Source organism: Podarcis melisellensis, assembly GCF_964234715.1.
Source record: "Podarcis melisellensis genome assembly, chromosome: 3".
Classification (NCBI taxonomy): Eukaryota; Metazoa; Chordata; class Lepidosauria; order Squamata; family Lacertidae; genus Podarcis; species Podarcis melisellensis.
In genome coordinates, this window is record NC_138530.1 from 29,346,499 (window position 1) to 29,371,624 (window position 25,126).

General features: G+C 42.9%; 1 protein-coding gene across 1 annotated transcript in view; it reads right to left on the reverse strand.

Moving 5' to 3' along the window:
* The window catches only part of RAB3GAP2 (RAB3 GTPase activating non-catalytic protein subunit 2), a 50,075-nt gene extending 26,168 nt beyond the window's left edge, over positions 1-23,907 (reverse strand). Inside the window, exons 1-16 of the mRNA XM_081903715.1 lie at positions 23,628-23,907; positions 16,701-16,765; positions 16,072-16,198; positions 14,687-14,768; positions 13,296-13,343; positions 13,082-13,157; positions 12,449-12,550; positions 11,111-11,210; positions 9,520-9,618; positions 8,290-8,438; positions 6,044-6,123; positions 5,839-5,928; positions 4,444-4,583; positions 3,746-3,962; positions 2,981-3,124; positions 1,560-1,642 (exon numbers count right to left, since the gene is read on the reverse strand). Of these exons, the coding sequence (XP_081759841.1) occupies positions 1,560-1,642; positions 2,981-3,124; positions 3,746-3,962; positions 4,444-4,583; positions 5,839-5,928; positions 6,044-6,123; positions 8,290-8,438; positions 9,520-9,618; positions 11,111-11,210; positions 12,449-12,550; positions 13,082-13,157; positions 13,296-13,343; positions 14,687-14,768; positions 16,072-16,198; positions 16,701-16,765; positions 23,628-23,754 (1,729 nt within the window). The 5' untranslated portion in view covers positions 23,755-23,907. The remainder of the gene's footprint in view (positions 1-1,559; positions 1,643-2,980; positions 3,125-3,745; positions 3,963-4,443; positions 4,584-5,838; positions 5,929-6,043; positions 6,124-8,289; positions 8,439-9,519; positions 9,619-11,110; positions 11,211-12,448; positions 12,551-13,081; positions 13,158-13,295; positions 13,344-14,686; positions 14,769-16,071; positions 16,199-16,700; positions 16,766-23,627) is intronic.
* Between the last annotated feature and the right edge of the window lie 1,219 nt (positions 23,908-25,126).

Below are 25,126 nucleotides of genomic sequence, written 5' to 3' on the forward strand. Positions count from 1 at the left end.
TGGACCTTGAGGCTCTCTGTGGAGCATACCGGGAGAGGCAGTCCCGTAGGTATGAGGGTCCTAGGCCATGAAAGGCTTTAAAGGTCAAAACCAGCACCTTAAATCTGACCCTGTACTCCACCGGGAGCCAGTGCAGTTTGAAAAGCACTGGGTGAATATGCTCCCATGGCAGGGACCCCGTGAGGAGCCTCGCTGCAGCATTCTGCACCCGCTGGAGTTTCTGGGACAGCTTCAAGGGCAGCCCCGCGTAGAGCGAATTACAGTAGTCAAGCTGGGAGATGACCGTCGCATGGATCACTGTGGCCAGGTCGGGGCAGGAAAGGTAAGGGACCAACTGCTTGATGCGGTGAAGGTGGGAAGACCATATATGCAAGGGGTAAATTAAAAACAACATAGTCCCACTCCAAAATAATGCATTGCTTTAAGCAAGTTGCAGCTTAAATCAAGCTACTTCTGCAGAATGTGAAGTGCAATGCTGTTGTGCTAGGAAGTTATAAAATATTTTAACCTGCCCTATGACTGTATCACATTTAATTATTATATATTTAATGTAACACGATATTAAGCTAAGTGTAGTTTAACGTAATATTATCCCCATGAGTACAAAAAATGCATGGCTACTGGCTACTGGCAGCATGAAGAGTTTTTTCTTACATAATTCATGGTCTCTCTTTAGGAATCTAAATTCACTGTATACATTTTTAGGGAAGGTAATTTAACAATTAAATTAGAGTTCTTTATGAAATGCCCCCAAATCATGAGAGAAGAGAGAGGCATCTCTTAAGACAATTCAACTATTCTACAAGTGATCATAGGCTTCCCAAATTTATTATCCAAGCAAATAAGCCAGGTACTTCTCCATGACAATTCAAGTGCTCATTTCCTTAGACCATGGAAGCTCTGCACAGAGGTTAGATGATCTGAAGTAGGAATAAGTCACAATTAAATTAAGAATGGGTGTCACACCTTTCCAAACTACATCTTCATAAACCATGTTTATGAACTCAACAGCAGTTATGCAATATTGCCAATTCCCATAAATTTCAAAAGACTGTTCACAGGAAAAAAAAATCCAAAGGGATTGGGAGACTACTAAAAAAATGTTTGCATTTCATCTTGTTTGGACCAACTGCATGGAGAGTTTGCACTTTGGCAGCTTCTACACGGGTGGCACAATGTTTCAATCAGATATTATACGTATACATGTATATATATATACATACGTATATGTAGTGCAGAATATTAGTGATACTAACAAATTACCTACTTCCAACTAATTGCTTAAAGGTAACAGAAACCCTATCCCTGTGATGTAAGTGAACCTCAAAAGGTACCCAAGAATGCTAAGGAGAGCCTGCTGGATCAGGCCAGTGGCCCATCTAGTCCAGAATCCTGTTCTCACAGTGGCCAACCAGATGCCTTGGGAAACCCTCATGCACGACCCAAGCAAAACAACCTTCTCCCCTCCTGCAGCTTCCAGTGACTGGTCTTCAGAAGCATACAGTACTGCCTCTTATCATATCACATCATACTCTGACCCCATAAAAAAAAGAACCTACCCAGATTTAATGTTTTAGCTTTCAGCAAGGCAGTCAACTTCTTCACTAGATGCATATCCTTTGCTCGCTCGCTCTTCTTATCGCTAGAAGGTATTTGTAAGGGTAAACACATGAAATTGATTGAATCTCAACAGTACATACCAATTAATGTAAGAGATGGTAGCACACAGCCTCCAAACAACTAATGAAGAAGTAAAGGTCCATGATATTAAAGCAATTGGGAGGGGAGGGGATAAATGGTTCTGTTTTTCAACCATAGCAAGGCAGATGCCTCTGCGAGTTCACAAGGGGTGGAAGTCGTACAGTTCCTCTCATGTCTGTCCTCAGCATGACTTGGAGGTTTGATGCATCTCAGGATCAAGACGCTAATGTTCACTGATGATAAACATTCGAAGAACTACATGAACACTTCCAACAGGGGAGTGTTCAGCCTCCATCGTTACAAAGTCATGTATTAAATATTTACCAAGCACACACACCACCACTGGGGCCAAAAATTGTGTCGCTTTCCACGGGTCATGTCAGGTACACTAACTGACAGCTGCATTCCAAAACTATTGAGAGCAGCAGTGGCTGCACTAGCTGGGGATGGTAGAACTGAATTTTTCCACAATGAAATATCACCATTAGAGCACTGCAAAAATGCAGTATCTCTGCAAGAGCAGCACTGTTTCAAGAAAAGTTGTCTGGGTTCCCCAAAACAAGTGAAAAATAATGACGTGTTGGTAGCATACACAAACACGGAGGTCTGGTTCATACACAAGGCTAAGCCAAATATTAGCTTAGTGCAGAAACATGGGTTCTTGGTTCAAAGCTTACCATTTGTCTGAAGGAGACAACCCTTGAGCATGGGTTTGGACAATATGCTTAGCTAAAGCATAGTTTAGCTCATAGCAGTGCAGCAGCGGGACCAGAGAAGGAGCAAAGTAGCTGCATTCTCCTCTTCAGGAGCCTGCACACTTTTTGCATTCATGCTAAGCCAAGGTGACATGCAAACTGAGCCACAGTCGCCTAGAAAGATGCCTACTATTTCTCTGAAACAGAAGCAGAGCATGCTGGGTTATTCAAGAGCACAACAGTGTTAGTGATTTACCGTGAATGCACAGTTCACTCCTATATCACATCTCACACAAGTGGGAGCAACAAACCACAATTCTTTTGCTGAGGGTTGCATCTGAACTGGGGATCATTCCCCCCCCCCCCAAGCAAGCCAAGGTTTGTTTTTGGCTGACTAATCATGAGCAAAGCAAACCACAATCCCTGGTTCATTCATAGCACTACACCTAGTAACATGCTTTACTGCTCCCACTTGCTAGAAGGAAGGAGAAAAGTGGGAACAATCTGTGCATTCATGGTAAGCCATGGACTATGGCTTGCTGCAACATGTGAACACAATCAGCGTGAAGCTCATCAAGACTTACCTCAGAGCTAAATGAAAAGGAACATGAACAGTTTTTACTGTTCCTGACATTGGATCAACAAGACAGATCTGGTAAGTCTGAGGCTGCCAACCCTGACTTGTTACATTGTTCAGGCCCATTATTTTATAACCAGGATACAGCAACCTAAACAGGCGTTTGACAAATACAGAAAAAAGCAGAACCATCAACATACACTTTTTGCATAGGGGAGAAGTAATATCTGGAAGGTTTAAGTACAATAAGTTGGAAAAAACACACACCACATTTTGAACACTCAAATTTTGTGGCAGATAGGGATGGATAGACCAATATTCTGTTTCCTATTAAGAGCAATTTCTATGGAGTCCAAGAAAACAATATGATGATCATTCTTCAGCAGAATTCACACACATGTATTCAAGGCAAATACAATCAATTAAGAGAAAGAACTAAGGCACTTTATTGAGCCATCTGAGCATGCTCAATTCTGCTTCCTGTTTGTGGAAGGCTTTGGGAAAAAGCAGGTGATGAAAAACATTTGGGATATGTGTTACAGGTGTGTAGACTTCCACTTGTGCAATGGGACTTCTCCTTCCTCTTCCCTCCTCAGCAGTGTCCCCCCCTCCTCAAATTTGCTCTGGAAAGTTTCTCAATCCTCTAGAACAGTTTCGGAAGTACTTGGGGTGGGGGAGAGGAGAAGTCCTGTTGCAGGAACAGAAGTAAATTTCATTTCATGACAGACACAACTGAATGACACCCATCATCGTAAGTGCTTTCATTTCTTACCTGCAGTGTTTTCCTACATTGAAGGCTCCAACCCGTGGACCTTGTTGTGTGCTCCACACTTCCAAAATGCCTCTCCTGGGAGCATAAATCACAAGGAACTGAGCAACTCTGCTTGGCCCTTGAGGCGTGCCAAAGGGAGAAAAATCCATCTTTTCAGCTTCTCTTTCGTGTAGGTCTTCCACAATCTGAATCCATCCAATCTGTGCATCACGGTAGCCTGCAAGCAAAAGTGAAGGAAGTCATTATTAAATAGGTTGCACATACAGGTTCTACCTGTTGACACTTAAAACTGCAACACTGCCCTCAGTTGGATCTGCTAAGCTAAACTTGGTATGATAAAACGCCAACCTTGCCAACAACTGTGGTGCATGTGGTGCTTGATCCGCTCTAACACTTCTTCCTCCTGTTATCTCTATCTCATTGACACCCTTTTATGACAGCTGCCACCTGTCCCTCTTTCTGCTCCTATCCCTAGTGCTGCTGCTTTCCCTATTTCCAGTTAATAGTAGTTGCTATTGTGCATGCATGTTAAGACAGGCATTCACACATCTATGTAATAATGCGTATGAGTATCTTCAGGGAAGCTCTGATTGGAAGATGTATGTCAAGGAGTTCACACTCGAGACTTTTAAGAGATACACAGAGAAGCAATGCAAAAGCTACTCTATTGCCCAAAAAGATATGTCCGTATGTTGTACCTTTCCACATACGAACAGCAAGCCCTCTTGCGACATCCAAAAGAAGAACCCTTCCAAAATCATCAGTTATTGCTGCCAAAGAGTTACAAGGAGACAGACATATCCTTTCTCCATGGCGACGAGAATCTGGAATTCCAAACCTAAAACCAAATAAAACAAAGCATGTAAAAGTCACAAAATAGGGCACCCTTGATACAACAGCATATTCAAAGCTAGTAAATAATGGTCCAGGTCACACATCATGGTAAGCTTATAAGCCATGGCTAACCATGAACTATGAGAACATGCTGATGAACGCGCCTGAATTGCTCCCATTTCACACCACTTTCCTTGAGCTGAGAACAAACCTTGGTTTACTGTGACAGGAAAATCAGAACTCGTGTTCCGTTTCTCCCAAACAAATCACTAGTAAGCCAGGAAGAGAAACTAACTAAAAGTGTATGCCATGATTAGGTCATTGTTTGCTGCTCCCAGCTCAAGTAAGGGCGGAGAAAACAGGAGTGATTCAGCAGCATTGTACTATTACACTGCTCATTCAGAGAAAGCCATCGTTTATGGCTTATCATGACATGTGAATGCAGTTATCCTCATGCCTTAAAATTGCCTTGATTTCTTAATATTAGGTAACAGTAAACCAAATCAATTCAACAAAATACAATGAATACTTTGATTTTTGGAAGATCCTCTCAAGGTACAGCAACTTCACAAAGACAGTCTTACATGCATCCAGAGGGGATGTTTATTGTAGCAAAATCGTCACAGTATTAAGTATAGGATTGCCCAGTCCAGCAAACTTGCTGGGCAAACCAGGATCAAAACTGAGCGGCAAGCACAAGGTTTGCAGGTTCAGACAAAATGTTTGCTCTTACCAGGATCACAATGAGGGAAGGGAAGCACCTGAAAGGAGCAGAGTGAGAAAGTCTTCCCCACTCACGCACATAATGCTCCACTATGCTTTGGCATGATTTCTGAACCACCCCTGCATGCCTGTGTGACTTCAACTGGGGCACGAGCCTGCCAGAAGTCCTGCACACTCTCATAGAGGCCAGTACCAAGTATGAACTAGGCAAGAGTCAGGTGAGAGGGATGCACAACATGTTAGGCAGCTGTGGCAGGAGAAAAGGAGAGGCAGCTTTGTTTATACACTAAGGCAGCCTTCCCAACCTGGTACACTCAAGACGTTTTGAACTGCAACCCTGGAAATTGGCCATGCCAGCTGCGGCTGATGGGAATTGAATTTCAAAACACCTGGAAAGCACTAGTTTGGAGAAGGGTGCATTAAAGTGTACTGGGATTGGAAGTTTGGGCCTTGCTTGAATTTTGCACATACATGGACAAAGGTTATGCATTTTCTCTTTTTTAAAAAAGAAAAACCTTGGTTCTATAAACACTTGCCTTACAGCTAAAGGAGTTGCAGGCTCAACCTTGGGTTTCTGCTTCTGCGCAGGCTCTTCTTCCTGCTTATGTTTCCACCCAAGCCAACCACTTGAAATCGGGGGGGGGGGGGGAATAAATATAAAAATTATCTCAAATTAGAGAAAACACATGCCAAAGACACAATTTTCAATCTAGTGTTCATTGTAGTTTTGACTTTCATTACCTGGCAGCATTAAATAATGCAGATGTCAGCTTACTCGCAACTGCTAAAGCAACGTGAGACAACAGCGGCTGTGAACTACCCTAGAGGAAAGGTAAGACATATTTTATATAAGAGTCCATTACTCCTTAGAAACTTTCCTTTTCAGGATATCATATTTACAGACAGAAAACAGATCTTAATGAACATGTATCATCTTGAAATGTCTGCTATAAATTATTATTGGTGGGAGGGGGGTTAAATATGAAAAATAATCCCAAAACAGATTAAAGCACATGTAACTTCTCCATGGGCCTGTCTAAAAAAAACGTTTTAAGCAGCCCAGCAAAGATGTCAACAGGCAGGGAGTTCCAAAGTGAAAAGGCTGCCAGATGAAAATTGGCAGTTGAAAGTTGATTTCTTACAACTGCGGATCAAGTATTTACTGGCAACTGTTAACAGTGCCGGTTGCACAGATCAAAGCAGTCAAGTGGACATACACAGGGCACAGTGATCCTGCAAGTAAACTGGTCCCAAGTTGTTAAGTACATTAGCATACAGTATGCCAACAGCAGCACCTTGAACTTGGCCATGCAGGAAATTAGGAACCATTGCACATCTCTGAGCAGAGGTGCAGTATGCTGACAGAGTCGTGTCACTCTTGCCAGCAGCCATGCTGCAGCATTCTGCACTAACTGCAGCTTCCAGATAAAATAGAAGGGAATCTCCATATAAGAGTGCACTGCAGGAATCAAACCTTGACATGTCTGAACTACATACAGGTCCCTCTATCTGCACACTCACTATCCAAAAATTCACTTATCCGCACTCAAAGAATTATGCCCAACCTCACTATACTCCGCAAAGTCACTTATCCAAGCATCCAGCTTCCTTACTTCCTTGTGGGATTTTTTTGTGCTGGTCAGTGGCAACAATTTCCAGGCAGAGCTCATGGAGAGGGGAACGGGGGAGCCAGAACAGACAAATCAGGGAGAAGGAGAGGTCGGACAAATCAGTTTTTTACTTTGTCTCTCTTTTGCTGATTGGCTAAAGCCATTTCAGGGAGGAAAAATATAGAGAGAGGCAGGAAAAAGAGCAGGCATTAGAAGTGCCCCTGTAGAAAATAATGGAAATCACGGGCTCGCTATGCAAATGCTTGCCTAATGAATGATTTCCTTGGATCTTCAGAAAGTGGGACCTGTGTTTATTGTGACCAAGTTCTTCCAGTCCAGAACAGCCAAAAGTTGTTGTATCTGTCACAGCTGACAAAAGGAGCTTCTAGGGACTGAGGCCATTTTCTGGCAAAACAGAACCAATCACTCACAGCATCACTGCAGTTGGTAGCTACAAACTGTAACACTAAACCATGGTTTGATTATACACACAGTGAGGAAGGAACATGTGGCTCATACCCTTCCCATTTTTGCTCCCACATAGCTGGCAGGATCTTTGCAGCATCCAGCTCTGCTTATTAGCAAGCCAGTAGGGACGTGGGTGGCACTGTGGGTTAAACCGCAGAGCCTAGGGCTTGCCAATCAGAAGGTCGACGGTTCGAATCCCCGCGACGGGGTGAGCTCCCGTTGTCCAGTCCCTGCTCCTGCCAACCTAGCAGTTCGAAAGCACGTCAAAGTGCAAGTAGATAAATAGGTACCGCTCTGGCGGGAAGGTAAACGGCGTTTCTGTGCACTGCTCTGGTTCTCCAGAAGCGGCTTAGTCATGCTGGCCACATGACCTGGAAGCTGTACGCCGGCTCCCTCGGCCAATAAAGCGAGATGAGTGCTGCAACCCCGAAGTCGGCCACGGCTGGACCTAATGGTCAGGGGTCCCTTTACTTTTACCTTTATGGCTTGAAGTTGGCTTGCTTTGATATTGACCACTGTTTGTTATAAACCACAGTTTGGTGGTTGGAGGAAGCAAGGAATGCAACTGGAGCACTGGTCCAGCTGGTCACAACATCTCCCTCACGCAGATGGTGGCCCTGTCTCCATTTGAAGCACACAGGCTGAAGACTGACAAGATTCTGTTAGGGATTTCAGGGCTCTTCCCCTTCAACCTCTCATCAGGTGCAGAGACAAGACATTTCAGCTCAAGTTTGAAAGCATTCTGATCTCCAGTTTTGCTCCCCACATGTGTCTTTCCCCCCATCCGACCCCCCCCCCAAGAATATCAGCAAAAGCAGACAATGAAAATATGCATAGCAGGGAACAGGAATGTCCCATCTCCCAGGCAGCACACTGCACTACACAATGACTGATTCATAATACACTTACCTCAAGCGCATAAAAGAAACCCGTGAAAGGATTTGACCCTACAGTGATGTACTGAGACATAGCAGGAGGGTTATTCTTTATGGCTGCATTAAATCCACCAATATTGGAGGCAGTCTTCATTTGGTCAAAAGGCGAAAGAGTCATGATACCTATTTTGTTGTTTTTTTAAAAAAGAAGGAAACCAATTTTAGAAATGCATGTCTCCAAATATCTAAAAGCCCTACATGAACTTGGGCCCAAATATTATCATAAGTTTAGAAAAACAAGTCTGTCGTTTCCTGAAAGCTCCAAGAAGATTTAACAACAGACGCTACTTACGCTCTATTAAAAATATGCGGGCCTGAGGCATTTTGAGTGCTCCATACTGAGGCAAAGGTTTTATTGGCAATAAACTTAATACGGCGCACAAAAAGAAATCTAATGATCTTGAATATTTTCATTATTCATGAATATTTCATGAGCTCTGGGACTGCAGGAATAACCATTCATGGTTGAGTGTGAAGACTTGTCAGTTACCTTACCCTTTAAGACCCTTGAGTGACAAGTATAGGCAGGGAGAATACAATGACAGTGGCTGCCTCCCGAGATGGGGTTGGGACAGGAAGAAAGTAGCAGCTGCATCCTTCTGCTGACGCTGGGATCCAAAAACTTGGGCTACTGATATAGTAAACTAACTAAGAAACTGAAGACAACCAGAAATGATACTGTCCTATTTGTGTAGTGTATGAACTAAGAAACCAAAGAGAAGCGGAAATAAAATAGACCCATTTATTTCATATAATTTATGCACTGCTTGATAATGTAAAAAAGGACCCTCTAAGCAGTTTACAAAAAAAAAAAATCAAACTCAGTTTTCCAAGCGTCCAGGTAGGCTAGTCTGAACAAGAATTTTTTCAGTAGGTGATGGAAAAGGGTACAGTGAAGGCAGCTGCCTGGCGTCAATAGGCAGGGAGTTCCACAGTGTAGCTGCTGCCACACCAGAAGACCTGAGTTCTTACAAATGCGGAATGTGTATTACATGGCACTGATTTTCACGCAGTGTATTAACTAAGAAACCAAAGAGAACTAGAAAAATGGTAAGGGTTACCAAGGCAGCTTACATGAGGTGTTTTTAAATCCTCTACAGTGTTCCTATATACATGCTTTTTATTATTAATTGTATAAGTTGCAACATTCATTATTGAGTGACAGGTCTATTCATTTAACAGAGTAAGCCAATGTAATACTTACCAACACTAACATGGTCAACTATAGTATCCACATCCTGCAGACCCCATTTCTTATAGGCCAAAGGTGGTGGCTGAACGTTCTCATTGCCTGAAGCTGCAGCTGTCCATTTTTTATCAGACAGAGAGAAAGAGAGAGAACAGAAAACTATTGGCTAGAATAAAGTTATGGTACATTGACCAGCACAAAGTAATGATAAATGTATGTGCTGCTGAACTGAACTGACAGTTTAAAAGGCTCAGTCACATTTAATTATTCCTTTATTTAATGTAAAGCAAAACTTAATGTAGAAATTGTATTGTGCATCATATTGCCAAGTCTAAGTTTAATTGAAAGACTGATATCAAAACTGCAATTTTATATGCACTTACATGAGTGTAAATCATGCTTATTTCGGCTTAGATATGCATGGGATTGCGTCGTAAGTTATAGCCAGTGTAGTACAGGACATTTGGAAGTTAGTGATTTATATTCAATTCACTAATCAACCAGTAAACTCTGTAGGAAGCATTTAGCAAGCCACAGTTTTTTTGCAAGAACGTATACCAAGTCCTTGGAATTAGAGTGATTAAAGCTTCTTCCTTTTTACACAATACAACATTCAAAAGGCAAGCAGTTCACTTTGGCACATGAGGTAAAAGTAAATGTACCACCAAACCTATACAAAGTTCTCAATGAAACAAGAATATGTGTTGCCAGCAATAACAGGCTCCCATTTGATACAAACTATAATAGTCATTAGAGATCCCAAATTCAGAGAGTACTCAAAGTTACAAGTAGCCAGCAGGACAATAAAATTATGAAGGTATGTAACCTTTTACTAAAGTGGGACTGCTCTGGAGCCTGGGTGCTTTCAGATTTCCAGAAAGGAAAATTTTCCAAATTGGAAATAAATATATTTCCAAAATGCAATGGGTGATATCTGTCAGGGAACTGCCATCAGTGCCGGAGGGAGAGAGCAAAAGCCAGAGGGATTCCAGAGAGCGTCCAGGGATCGGGAGGAGCAGCCCATCTTCTGGGGAAGAGAATCAGCGTAGCACCGGTGGAGAAGGGGGGCAGATGGGGGAATCGGCGAGGCGGTCCCATGACTCCTTGCCTGGAACCAGCGGGGAGAGTAGGGGTCCTCCGCTGCCTACGCCCTCCTTGCACAGAAGGCTTTCGCGCAGAGAGAGTAGGAGGAGACTAGGCGTCAAAGAGCTTCTTTGCTGGAAGAAGTTTAAGAAACGCCCACTGACGGATTCTGCCAGTGATTGAGTCAGCCACGGGTGAGTGGCTGTCCAGACAGAAAAGGTTCACTTAGGCAACCCAGCCAGGTGTTTGCACCCAGCCAGGGATATAAGCACCAGCTTACACACGAGCAACTCCTAGAACCATTATAATATCCATTGTTAGTCATATGCAGAACAGAGCCACAGAAATAAATTGAGGAATTCACTGATTTCAGTTATCTATTCCAAGCATGGCTAATGTTGGATATCACCCAATGCTTTGTAACATCCCTGTATGTATTGCCAAATAATAAAAAAATTAATACACATTTGCCACGGGAAGGCACGCCAAAATGGGTCAAATTCTCCCACATGCCTGGACCTACCTCTTGCTACTTGGTTTCGACAAGCACGGAGGGACTGAAACAGGCTGAAACCATCAATTGTCACAACTGCTGCAGGATACAGGATGCTCAGTTCCTCGTTCTGAAGAAAAAGAAGACCATTGCCTTGTTGTAGCAAAATGAATTAATGTGCTATCCTGTTTGGCTTATTTCACTTTTAAGCAAGCACCAGTGTTCATTCAAAGTACAGCACCAGGATGTGAACCCAGCGGTGGAGCAGAAAAGAAGTGCGGAAAAGAAAACTAAACTGCTGCAGGCTCATTGCTCAGCACTTTATAAAGACAAATGGGGTAGTCTAGGTTGTCACTTAGGGATGCGGGTGGCACTGTGGGTTAAACCACAGAGCCTAGGGCTTGCCGATCAGAAGGTTGGCGGTTCGAATCCCCGCAACAGGGTGAGCTCCTGTTGCTCAGTCCCAGCTCCTGCCAACCTAGCAGTAAATAGGTACCGCTCTGGCGGGAAGGTAAACGGTATTTCTGTGCACTGCTCTGGTTCGCCAGAAGCAGCTTAGTCACACTGGCCACATGACCCAGAAGCTATACGGCAGCTCCCTCGGCCAATAAAGCGAGATGAGCGCAACAACCCCAGAGTCGGCCATGACTGGACCTAATGGTCAGGGGTCCCTTTACCTTTACCTAGGTTGTCACTTAGTGCAGTTTGGCACAGCTCCATGTCACCAGCCTTGACACCTCTACAACAAGTGCAACAGTATAAGATCAACACCTGCAGGAAAAACTCATAACCTAGCATTTGTAACCAGATTCAAAACACGATCTCAAACCCTGGGTTGAAAGCACATCATGGTTAGCCTAAACTAGGGATGGTTAACTTTTTTGAGGGCTCCATTGACCCACATGTCAGAGCTCCAGTGGCTGCTCAAAAAAGTGGGTGAAAATGTTTTATTTAAAAAAAATGGCATGTGGTGGGCACAAGATCCTTTTGACATCACGGCGTTACAGAAAACCAAAGGAACAGTTTTTGTTTTTAATGATAAATTTTGGGGCACAGTCCAAGGGCTGCAGTTTCGTCAACCCTGTCCTAAACCATGATTAATAGTGAAAAACACAATGGTGAGCCATGACAAGGCAAAGTAGGGAAGGCAAATCTACACAATAAGAAAGGGGCAGCGGCAAGGACCCACTCAAGCCAGCAAGCCCAATTCAAATCCTTTAACCAGTTATGGATTGTTACCTACATAGCCCCAATAAATTTAATTCCCGCGACTCATTCAAAAAAAAGCTTCCGCTCTAAAAGATTAAGAGTTGAAAACCGTATCATGCTCTGTAATTATTTCACTGTCTTATATATCTGCCATCATACCTGCTCTGTAACTCCAGGGTGTCGTGGAATCTCGTAAGTTCGGCATTTAAGCTGCATTACAGGATCTTCGTTCAAAAGCTGTGCCAGCAGAAGTACTCCATTCTAAAAAGTGAGAACAACGAAGCTGAAAGTGTATTCACTCTATTACTGGCGAGATGGGGCTACAAGTCACAAAACCTCAAAGGTCACCTCACACATTACATGTTTTTCCAGCACTACAGTCATACCTCCGCTTACATATCCGTCCACTTACGTAAACTTCGGGATTCGTAAGCAGCAAACCCGGAAGTATATTTCCAGGTTTTTGCAGCGCACGCATGCGCAGAAGAGGTCCCTCTGGTTGCAGAAACCTCAGGATCCGACCGGAGCTCCAGAACAGATCCCGTCCGCAACCGGAAGTACCACTGTATAGGAATCTTAATATAGTTTTGAAGCACGGTGCCAGTTATGTTGGGGGTTTGTCATAAATACACTTGAATAAGCAAGCAGCTAAGTAACGGCTGCCTTCTTGGGGCATTCATATCAAAAATATCATACGTGCCGTACTTCAGCATTGTTAATTCTACACAAGAAAACCATGGTACACGAAACAGCCCTCAGCAGGCAGGCAAACCATGGTGAAAAGTGACAAACCTCAGTGTAGAAGCGAACGTAACCAGAGGTGAAGCCCACAACAATACAGGTCCAGTCAGGTCGTCCTGTTGAGCTCCTGTCTCAAAGAAAATGAAAGGCATTCTGTCAAGTCTTACTCTGAATTGATGAAATTACCATGGGTGTCTCTAAAGGCAGCACCAGGCTTTGTAAAGGAGGTCTAGCTGTGTGTGTGTTTTTAAAAGCATTTTCTTACCTCTTTTGACTTGCCAGTGGGATGCACAATACACTGCTCACACATTCACTAGAGGAAAAACACAGCAGTATTAAGCACTCTGCCACGAAGAGAACTGTCAGCATCAATAACATTACAAAACAGAGTGGGATTCATCTAACAAACCCTGTCAACAGAAGCCCTGAGCAACAGAGCTTCCTCCCCATACGTCTGCTGCAGTTGGTCAACAGAGCAGAGGGAATGTTCGATACAGGCCCTCCTCCACACAAACCAGTATACACCACATAACTGGACACCTAGTAAAGATGGATTTATGGCGCAAGCCATTTGTTTGCATATTCTGTGCTCATGTTTTCCTCCAACTATGCAGTCTAGATTTGTTTAGGCTTTTTCCTGCTCGTGCCTAACAAGGCCATGGACATTTCATGTTAATTAGCCCAGAATAAGAGAATGTGAACCACTGCACATCATCACGGGGATGCCACATGTCTAAATCCAGCATCTCTGCAGCATCACCACTACCCCCTCCTTTTCCCACCTCCCCTCAGTGTCTAACTGGAATAGAGAGCTTCACAGATTCATCTAGAGAAGCTACACCTAAAACAATGAAGAGGAGACGAAGCCTACAGTCTAAGAACTCCCCAAAATATTGCAAGCAATTAAATCAAACATTCAAAAGAATGTTTTAATCGCTCATCTGCAGCACATCAATTAACTGATTAAGGTATGCTATTCTAATTAATGGTGATTTAATAACATCCTTGTGCCTGTCTAAAAAGCAATGGTGCTGCCCTGTAAAGATTTTGGCAGTTTATGATGCATAGCAATTTTAACAGCTGTTTTCTTCTTCTAGGTATCTTATTTGCCATACGGAATCATTGTGCTCAACCAGTAGCTCTCTTCCTCCACACACTTTCCCATTCTCATACATCAATAGAAGGAATTTTCTCCACTGGAGAGAATGAGAACAAGACGTGTGTGGATGCTTCTTGGAGGAGGGCTGGATCTCAGTGGTGGAGTCCCCTTCCTGCCTTGCATGCAAACAGTCCTGGGTTCAACCCTGGGTAGGGCTGGGATAGAATCCTGTCTGAAACCCTGGACAGTTGCTGCCAGGTAGCACAGGCCAGCTTTCCCCAACCTGGTGCCCTCCAGGTGTTTTGAGTAACTCCCAACTGGCCAGCTTGAGCAATGAGCAGGCATGATGAGAGTTCTAGTTCAAATCACCTGAAGGGCACCAGGCTGGGGAAACTGGCTTAGACGTAATGAACTACATGGACCAATGATCTGACTCAACACAAGGGAGACTTGCATGTACATTCCTTTGGATCACCTCTTAAATATAAGTTTTGACAGAGCAGTAAAAAAAATCAGTGACGTTCTCATTCACAACATAGTCTAGATCCCATGCCTACCCTTCTTCAACATTCAAAGAGCCACTCCAGCCAACAGCAAACTGCATTTCTTCTTTCCCTTTTTCACTGTGCTTCCATTTTGCTGGGAAGCAGAGGAGAGAAAAGTGGATAAAGTGTTATACTTTAAGGTAACACAGTTAAATTAAAAGGTGATGTTTTTCTTGTGTACCACTCATAAAAATAAAGGTTTCAGCTTCCAGGCATTTAACTATTTTTCTTTTCTTCTGCACTACAAAGATTTTGCCTTGTAAAATCTATTTCCCTGGACTTCCTTCCATAATAAGTCTATATGCACTTACTTGAGAACAGCAATAACACTCTAATGCTTATTTTAATGCATAAGCCGAAATGGGAAGATACATTCTTTAGCAACCACCTGATTCTTATTGCATCTAAAGTCAGATCATAGCTTTGTTAGAAACTACACTGGTACCTCGGTTTAAGAACAGCCCTGTTTATGAACTATTCGGTTTATGAACTCCACAAAACCGGAAGTAGTGTCCCGGTTTGCAAACTTTACCTCAGTCTAAGAACGAAATCTGAACGGTGGAAGGGCACCGGCGGCAGGAGGCCTCATTAGGGAAAGCGCACTTTGGTTTAAGAATGGTTTCGGTTTAAGAACGGACTTCCGGAACAGATTAAGTTCGTAAACCGAGGTACCACTGTACAGCAAATGCAAGAGGTTGTTCTGTTCATACAAGGAACTCAAAACCAGGGGTGAGTTTCATTGGAAGAAGGGGTGGGAGGCTAATTCTCCCTGTGCCCTACATGCCACCTCCCCCACCAATCCAGGTAGTTCCCTCAATCCTCCTTTTTTGGTGGCACAGGAACCTACAAGGAGACGCAAGAATAAGATAAAATTGCCTCTTCTCCTTCATGCAATCAGAGTATCCCTTTAGTGAAGTTCCACCCAACATTCAGGTTTATCAAACTGTATCAATAAAAGGAGGGGAGAACGTGAAGAATTGCTAATATGTGCTTTTGCAGAAGCAATGTTATTTGCTGCAATTGTCCTGTAGCCACCCCCTTAGTGACAGGACCACAGCAATTGTAGAACAGTATCTTGCTCCTATAGAGTTCTTGTTGAATAAGGAAAATCCGGTGACTACCATCCATTGTGCTTAGATCAAGCCCCATGATTCTGCTTTATTGCACTTTGTAATGAAAAGCAAACTTCCTTTCTACCTCATCCCTCCCAAACCCGTTTTCCTTTAGTGCCATGTCTTGTAGATTGCAAGCCTGGGGACAGGGGCTGCCATATTACTGATCTTTGCAAGCTGCTGCAGGAGCCTTTTTTAGCTGAAGAGTGGCGTAAATACACTTTAAAAAAACAAACAGAACTCCAGCGGAAATGGGAACAAATTAAAAGTCTGTGATATACTTACGCACAAAAAACACAGCTTTCTGCTCACGAGCTATTGCCATGAGATCATTTGTTGGCGACAAGGATAAGACACAGTCCTGAAGCCAGGAATTTGCCTGAGTCTTAGAAGTTGATTCTTCCTCCTCCTCCTGTGTACAGTGATTTTTAAAGCTATTAATTTTCTGGGCAACATATATACTGTTTTAAAGAAACATATATGTCCACACTCACTCACACAAAAGATAGCAGCATTTAGGGAAAATGTAAATACTGTAAGCCTATTTCCATGTAATTGCAAATTTCATAGGATAGTGAGAGCACTTGATTTTTCCACTGTGCAATGGCTCTCAAAGTAAAAGCTATTTTCATTTTGCTGATTGTAGTTAAATTTCTTAGCAACTTTAAGGTGTGATTTTTGCAAAGGCATGTTACAAATATTTGAGTAAAATTAGGTAGGATGTACTCATAACAGGAAGAAACACTGTATGATCATCAACCTGTAAGTTGGATGGGTGAATTGAACCTTAAAAGTTTAATTACTGAAAACAGTTAACAGAGTTACTCAATGGATTATTCATATTATTCCAAGGAACAAAGAGTGCACAGCTACAGAAGGCATAATTAGTAATGAAAGCAAACAGAGAGGCTTACAGGTCCTTGTGTTTCTGGTTCATCCCACGCTCCCCAACCATCTTCTTCCCAGTTTGCTGGTTTACCTAATATTGAAAAATTCTAGCTTAGTTTCAAAATCATAACCATGGTCCATATATCGCTTTTTGATGCCTAGAAAAGCATTTGATTAACTATTAATTTTAAATATAGAAATATTCGTAAGGGGGTTTATAAAGCAATACCCATAACAGCCTTTGAAGGAAAAAAGACTGCATGCAAAGCCACTTCTGCAGACAACTCAGAGGCAGAAGGTGCAGAGTCTAAATACCTGACCAGGGAGAGAAGTCTGAGCCAGCAATCACTGGGCACGCAGACCTGCACAACTTGCCTCACATCAAATCAAATGTAGCTTGACTAGTATTGGTCAATCAACTGTTTTGTAGAAACAGGCAGGCAACAAAAACAGGATATCAATCAAACCCTGTCTTCATCGAACATGTCTGGTGAGATGCCTTCAACTTACTCGTTCCCGGGTTTTGCAAGTCCGCTCCAGAATCCATGCTGCCTTCCGTATAAGCACTATATGTCACAACCTACATATTTCCTCTTTCTATAAGTATGTTGATCATCTTACAGAAGCAGTGTAAGATCTTTGGTCTAGCATAGCTCACTAAAACAGGTCCTGTATTTTGATACACCTGTCTAGGAACAGGAGCACTTTGCTGTGGTCCCTCACATCACCATGAAAACGAAACGACACAGAAGAAATAGAGGTTCCTTTGTAGTTTCTGTCACATACTGAAGAAGCTGGGTGTTTCACAACTTAAACTGAAAAGCAATTGGCTTTCTCAGTTTCCCTTTTTTCCTCTTTAGGCAATTAACACAGTATGTCAAAAGGGACTATAAAGCCATAGAATCTACTGCTTTTGGCCACCAATTGACTAGGCAATACTAGAACAAAACACTCAGCTTTCAATATTTGCTGAGATCATTGCATATTTTTCTTTCTGCCAATTTTGTTCAGCATAGCTGCTAGGGCTACAAAGAGCATCATAATCAAGCCAGCTAGACTACAGCAAAACTATTCTGCCCCATTTCCAAGTATTATGATCAGGTACATAGATTCATATTGAATTAATTCCACTCAGGGAAAGATGGCATTAGAATACCAAAGCCAAAATGTCTAAGCAGGACTGCTTTTAATTAGAAGTTTATTACTGCCAGCACTAATGTACACCATTTTGGAAGTAACCACTGCTGCTAAAGCCATTACCCACACACAGCTATTTATAAAAACTCCCACGGAAAAGCAATTTATTGAACTGAAAAGGTCTCCACATAGCCTGAAGAAGTGAGTCACTCGACCTTTGTGCATAACAACCAGAATAAATCATTTCCACCTCCGACTCAAATTTAGAAATATTCGAGTTTGTGCAGTTAATAAAGCAAAGCTAGAAATCCCTATGGCAGACATATTTCACTTTGTCATAGGGAGAAACTGAATGAAAAGCACAGAAGGGCATCATAAGGGGCTCATCATATGCAAGGTTAAGCCAGTAACTGTTAGAAAACAACTGAAATACTCTGTTCTATACATTCTGAAGCCTTCTAGAAGAGGCATGTTCACCATTACATCTGGAAAATGAAAATGCTGTTAATTTTGTAATGTTCCTAAAGGGTTTTATATATTGCTGCACCCTGCCCTAATGTTTTGTGAGAGGGAAGTACAAAAATACATTAATAGAGTATTGCTATTAAAAAGAAGCAATCGCCCAAAAGCCACAAGCGATCCACTGGGTGGGTATTGGTTTGTTTTGTTCTTGTTTTTATTATGTATTTTGTGTTTTTAACTTATATTTTTATGCTGTGAACCACCCCGAGACCTTCAGATGAATAAATAAAATAGATCAGTGTTCAAGCCTGCCAAACCCACATTTAACCCAAACATGCACTTGGGAACTCCTTTCTAAGTTTTGATCCTATATCTGTATAGTGGAAGTTCTGTCATTGCGATATGACCTAATAGAGCAGGGGTCAGCAAACTACGGCCTGAGGGGGTCATTAAACTGGCCCCCGGCCCTTGCCACCCACACGGTCAGTTCCCGCGCAGAGACTGACTTCCGGGACGCAGCTGGCTGAAAAGTTTGCTGACCCCTGCAGTAGAGGGTAACAATCTACCAGTTGAAGACCAATGCACTAAATGATCTTTATGGGTAAATCCCTTTGGTGCCCTTGCGCTCAGCTCAGGGAAGGTCTTTTAATCCAGTGGATGCTTCCACAGATGGAAGAGGGGAGGACATGTCTGCCAATTCCCCTTTCCTTCCTGCTCCAGCACCAAAGAGTGGCTCCAGAGAGTTGAGGAACCCTCTGAAACAGAGCAGATGTCAAGGGGACAGGGCTGCAGGGAGAAGGGTGAACAAGAACAAACTCTTTCCTCCTCTTATCTTAATAATAATAATAATAATAATAATAATAATAATAATAATTTATTATTTATACCCAGTCCATCTGGCTGAGTCTTCCCAGCCACTCTGGGCGGCTCCCAATCAAGTGTTAAAAACAATACAGCATTAAATATTAAAAACTTCCCTAAACAGGGCTGTCTTCAGATGTCTTTTAAAGATAAGTTAGCTTCTTATTTCCTTCACATCTGAAGGATTTGGGCACCACTACCGAGAAGGCCCTCTGTCTGGTTCCCTGTAACCTCACTTCTCACAATGAGGGAACCGCCAGAAGGCCCTTGGTGCTGGATCTCAGTGTCCGGCCTGAACAATGAGGGTGGAGACGCTCCTTCAGGTATACAGGACCGAGGCCGTTTAGGGCTTTAAAGGTCAACACCAACACTTTGAATTGTGCTCGGAAACGTACTGGGAAAAGTGTCTTCTTAACAGAAGTGTCTTCAGAATCAGAAATACTTTCCATAAATGCAAGGCACCAACTGGATTCCACCCTATGATTTTATTTTAAATCAATGCAAATTCAATAAATCCACCATTAATTAACTCATTGTGGTAGCCAATTGGGTCACCTAAACTCCACCAAAATGAAGAGAATAACAACAGAAGTTAAATTTAAACAAGCCCTTATTCTTAAGCACTGCTTTTTTAAAATGCAGTACGTATTTGGAAAAATCCAATTACACAAATTATCCCGGGTATAATCTTAACTGGGGTGATTTTCTGTGGCATCATGACACTAATAGCCTCTTAGCAATACAGCCAAGTTTTTATTAAAATTAGCATGGAGTCTGCTGCACAATGAGAAATATTAAACAGTTAATTTAATAGCTTGGTTGCTTTTATTATGTTGGTGTCTCTTTATTACAGCTCTAAATCTTACGACAGGTCAAACTGAAAATTTTAAGCACATGCCGACATCGTAAGCTATTCCTGACAACTCTCTTCCTCAGTAAAAACCTTCCCCAAACCATTCTAATCTCTGCACATCTGAACTTCCTCTGCCAGTTAAGTCCACCATAACTCCTCGCTTGGAAATAGTTACCTACTTGTCCATGGCAAGAAACAATTACCTTTACTTGACCAGGTAGGGAAGCCTTCAAAACACTTCTTGTTCTATTTTCCTTCTAGGCTATAGGTGACTTACACCAATATGCAGGTTTATTAGAGCTTTTCAAATCAAGGCTCATGCTTGTTGCAAATGCAAGAAAATGCAAAAAATTAATCCCTGGGTACAAGACACTACTCAGACAGCATAGTCACATCAAAAAGCAGGAGAATCCTATGTATGGAACTATGGTTGTGTTTAGCATTGAAGATTATCTGTGCTATCCTAAGCATGAAAGTCACACTCCCAGGTGAGATTTGTTTGGGATTGCATTGTCAGTCATATTAGCAATTATCTATAGCTCAAGGTACATAAATTTCATTTTTAATAGTTCAGAATGCATCGGTGGGGGCGGGGTAGTTATTCAATTTATATACCGCCCTAAACCCACAGGTTACAGGGCGGTTCACAGGATAAAATCACAATATAAAAACACTAAATACATAATCAAAATAGAAACAAAACCAACCCAATAACCCCCACAACACATTTTTAAAGGGCATGTATACGCTTCCCTCTGTCAAAGCCCACAAAAGATCAGCAATAACCCTAAATAATAATATTTTTAAAATTATTATTATTATTATTGGTTAGATTTAAACACTACCCTCATCAAAAGATCTCAGGGAGGTTCACAAGATAAATGTGGAGTAAATAATCTGGAGTAACCACAGATCAGGTTCCAAAGCTCTTCTTATTTATAAGCTCTTTATAACATTTCACAGGCATCCTAAATTTTAAATGTACAATGTTAACAAATTATGAAGGATAATGTAGATTAAGCAGAACATTGTCAGGAAATCTTAATTATCCTGTCTTGCCAACACCCCAAAATTTAGGGACATTCTTGCAGAACTCTTCTGGCACAAGGAAGCCACACTTTAAAAGCTAATGAAAACTCTTCCAGGGCTTTGATTTCCTGCATAGCAGGGGGTTGGACTAGATGACCCTTGTGCTCCCTTCCAACTCTACAATTCAATGGTTCTATGATTCTATGACATACAAATAATATGAAAAATTAATTGTGGTTCTGTTGTTCACAATCATTTCTCTGGGCCAAAGCTGTTCCTCATTAAAGAGAAGCATTACTGTATTTCTATTGCACAAGGTACCAAATTCAAAACATACCCTGTAAATTACATCTATGGCTAATAAGACAAATAGTTTATGCAACGCAGTTAATGGAACACAAGAAAATACTGTGACGCCTGTTGTCTTATTCCAAAAAGGTGTGACAGGTGAGAATATAATTTTCTGGCTACATTTCTAACACAGATGGCATACTGTTTAGTGAAAACTTTTCCAAGTTGTGTACACTCAGGAGATGCTATGTAAGGTCATTTTTGCTCAGGAGCTACCTTAAAGAATGGCACTTCCAGGTCTCCTCTGAAAGCCACAAGAAATAAGGACAGAGTGGGTCTGCTGAGTTCTCAATATCAGGGGATGGGGTGGACAGCAGCAATGAGAATATATTTTGCCTACTCTGTACGTCCATGAAAATCCTCATGCCTATAGGACAGATATTTTTATTCCATAAAGCACATAGCTGAATCAATTCAATCAGAAGGCTATTACGCTGATAGCACATACAAGTGACAAGAGGAGAAAGGGACTGTTTGGATAGTAAACGCCACTGAGCCCAAACTTCATTGACAGACTCAGTAATTTTGAGTTTTTGTTGTAAAACAATTTATCTTTTTTACAAGCCATGATGAAAGGCAAAGTGTTTTTCAAGAAAAGTCAATTGCCACAACAACGGTTAACAATATGCTTAGTAAATCACTTAAAGGTTCTATTTACAAACAAGCAGTACAATTGTTTAATTTTGTTAAACAAACAGAATTACATCAGATCTTTGCTAAAACTTCACCCCTTCTTTTAAGAAAAGAACAATTACCTTATTATGGTATGTTTTTATACAGGCAACAGACATTTACAGTTAACTTCAGATTGTAAATGGGTGCACATGATTAAATGCTCATCCCACAAAAACCCCCAGCATTCAGAGAAATAATACTGGTATGTCAAAAAGAAGCTAGGAGGAGCACCCTTCCCCCAACATCTAGTTTTCTATGTACAGTAAAGCTACAATCCTAAAACACACATATGCAAGAAACAGCCTCACTGAATTCAGCAGGACTTTCTTCCAAGTAAGCATGCATGGATTGTACCATTTTGTTTTGTTATTGCAAAGAGTAAGATTGTGTCCTGTGAGCCCTCTGAATCTGAAACAGACACATTTTGCTAGATCTTCTGCTGTTTGTACCAATATAACTGCTTTGCTGCACTAATATTCTGCACTTTAAAAAAACAAAACAAAACAAACCTCATGAAAGGGATATTAAAACATAAGGTCGAAGTTAGGTATGTGGAATATAATGCAAGAACACATAACATATCCGTTTAGCATTTGGCCTTCACAGGATAAGCAGACATCATCATCTTTGACAATCACAAATGAAGGCAAGTTACTCCTGGGCTAGTTTATTCACAAAACTTGACTTATGACATTGTTAGCAGAATCCAGCAGGAATCCCCAAATCATCCAGAAGTTACATGGAGAAACCACTCTGCCATAACTTTTACTTTGGTTCAGAGTGATGACCCACCACCACCACACCCAAAAAGTCAATCCAACTAGTGAATCGTCAGTCCACAGCCCATGGACTTCAAGTCAGTAAGATCACAGAGCAAAGGATCCCTCCTAGTCCCCTCTGTAGAAAGAGGTAGATTACAGGTAACACACACACACGTTACTTACAGCACTCACAGGTGCCACAAGTCAGCCTTGTAAATAAGTTGGTTTAAAAAAAAAGTTACTTTCCTGCAAAGTAATATTACTTGTGTCCAAGCGGCTGGCACAAGAAGGGAAATAATTCCTTTCCTGCAGCAGCCTGCTGTATTTCTATGCTAGGAACAGTGGAGAGACAAGAGCATGCCATCTCTCCTTCCCTGAACTACTTCACTCGCCTCCGGCTACTAGGCTAGTGTGTAAATGCAAGGCTGCCACGAACAGCCCATCTGTCATTCCCTTCTCACGGACACACACAGAGCAGAGAAACATGAAGCTGTACCAGGATCTGCAAGCAGAAGGCTTTCAATTAGCATCGGAAGGAGCTCTACTTAAAGGGATCTACTTCGAAGTAAACGTCACAGAAGGATCTGGGTCCCTGGGCCTTGCCCACGGGAGGAAGAAAAAAACCCAAAAAAACCAGAGTGGTGAAAGGTGCCTTGGGCATGGGGCGACGACCCCTCGCCCCGCCATCCTCTGCCTTTTGGTATCCCATCGTCCAATAATGGAAAAGTTGAGCGATGACTGACAGGAGGACAACAGGCAGCTGTAGCACCGGTAGAGCTGCTGAAGTGCATTCTTTCCCGCACCCTCTCGGTCCCCTCACTCACCTCCGCCGCTTTCCTTGGCGCCCCCCGCTACACCACCGCCACCGCCCTGGCGAAGGTGCGAACACAGGAAATCCCGCGCCGACTCCAGGTCCTGGAAGCTGCAGAAAGGCACGAGCGCGCAGGCCATGTTGGCGCCAAGGGAGCTCTCCCCTTCCCCCCTCCCCTCTGCCCGCGACCACCCTTTTCTCTAAAAGCTACAGCCGCCCCCGCCCCCCTGCGCCCGGCCTGAGCTGGCTCGCGAGCTCGGCAGCCAACACAACCCGGAAGCCGTCGGCGCCTCAGCCTGCAGTTCCGCGCACGCGCACGAGGGAAGTCAAGGAAAGGGAGGAGAACTGAACCTTGAATGACGGCTCTGGGGTCACGTGGCTCTCAGAGGAGGAGGCGGCGACGGGGCGGAGAATCACGTCAGGCGACGCTTCGCTAGTCACGTGGGAGAAAGAAGCAGGTGGAGGGCAAGCGGAGTGCTTTAATAGAGCGGGTTAGGCGGGAGAGAGGCTCTGGAACTCAGGACGCCTCAGCCTCAAAAAAAAAAAAAAAAAAAAAGATTTAGTGACACCAGGCGCGGATTTACTATGGAACTAATGAAGCTTAAAGTTTAAAAACTAGAAGGCATAGGAAATTTGTATTCACACGTGGTGAATTTTTGTATCCCGCTTTGACATGAGAGAGAATCCAGTACAGCAAAACCTGAGATGTGATGGTTTGTTGTTGTTTAGTCGTTTAGTTGTGTCTGACTCTTCGTGACCCCATGGACCAGAGCATGCCAGGCACTCCTGTCTTCCACTGCCTCCCACAGTTTGGTCAGACTCATGCTGGTAGCTTCGAGAACACTATCCAACCATCTCGTCCTCTGTCGTCCCCTTCTCCTTGTGCCCATCTTTCCCAACATCAGGGTCTTTTCCAGGGAGTCTTCTCTTCTCACGAGGTGGCAAAAGTATTGGAGCCTCAGCTTCAGGATCTGTCCTTCCAGTGAGCACTCAGGGCTGATTTCTTTCAGAATGGATACGTTTGATCTTCTTGCAGTCCATGGGACTCTCAAGAGTCTCCTCCAGCACCATAATTCAAAAGCATCAATTCTTCGGCGATCTTTATGGTCCAGCTTTCACTTCCATACATCACTACTGGGAAAACCATAGCTTTAACTATATGGATCTTTATTTATTTTTATTAAAAAATGGTGTTCAATGTGGCGGAACAACCCCATTGAAGAAGATAACGGTGGTGACCCAAACATCGTTGCTGCCTCACAAATCTGGGCCCTGAGGAGGGTGGCACAAACACACAACAGTAATGCATCCCTCAATCCCATCCTCCCATTTGCTGGTGAGGCTGGTATTGAAGGGCGCATGGCCACTGCACCGCCCTCCCCAAGCGGCCTCACAAAGCAGTGCAGGGCTGGCTAGGGGAGGGTGTCGGGAGCCGCACAGCCCCCAGAAAATGCGCCCATGGCGATTGTCCCAGCAGCCCCACTCCGTGCCACAGCACTGCCCCTCGCTATA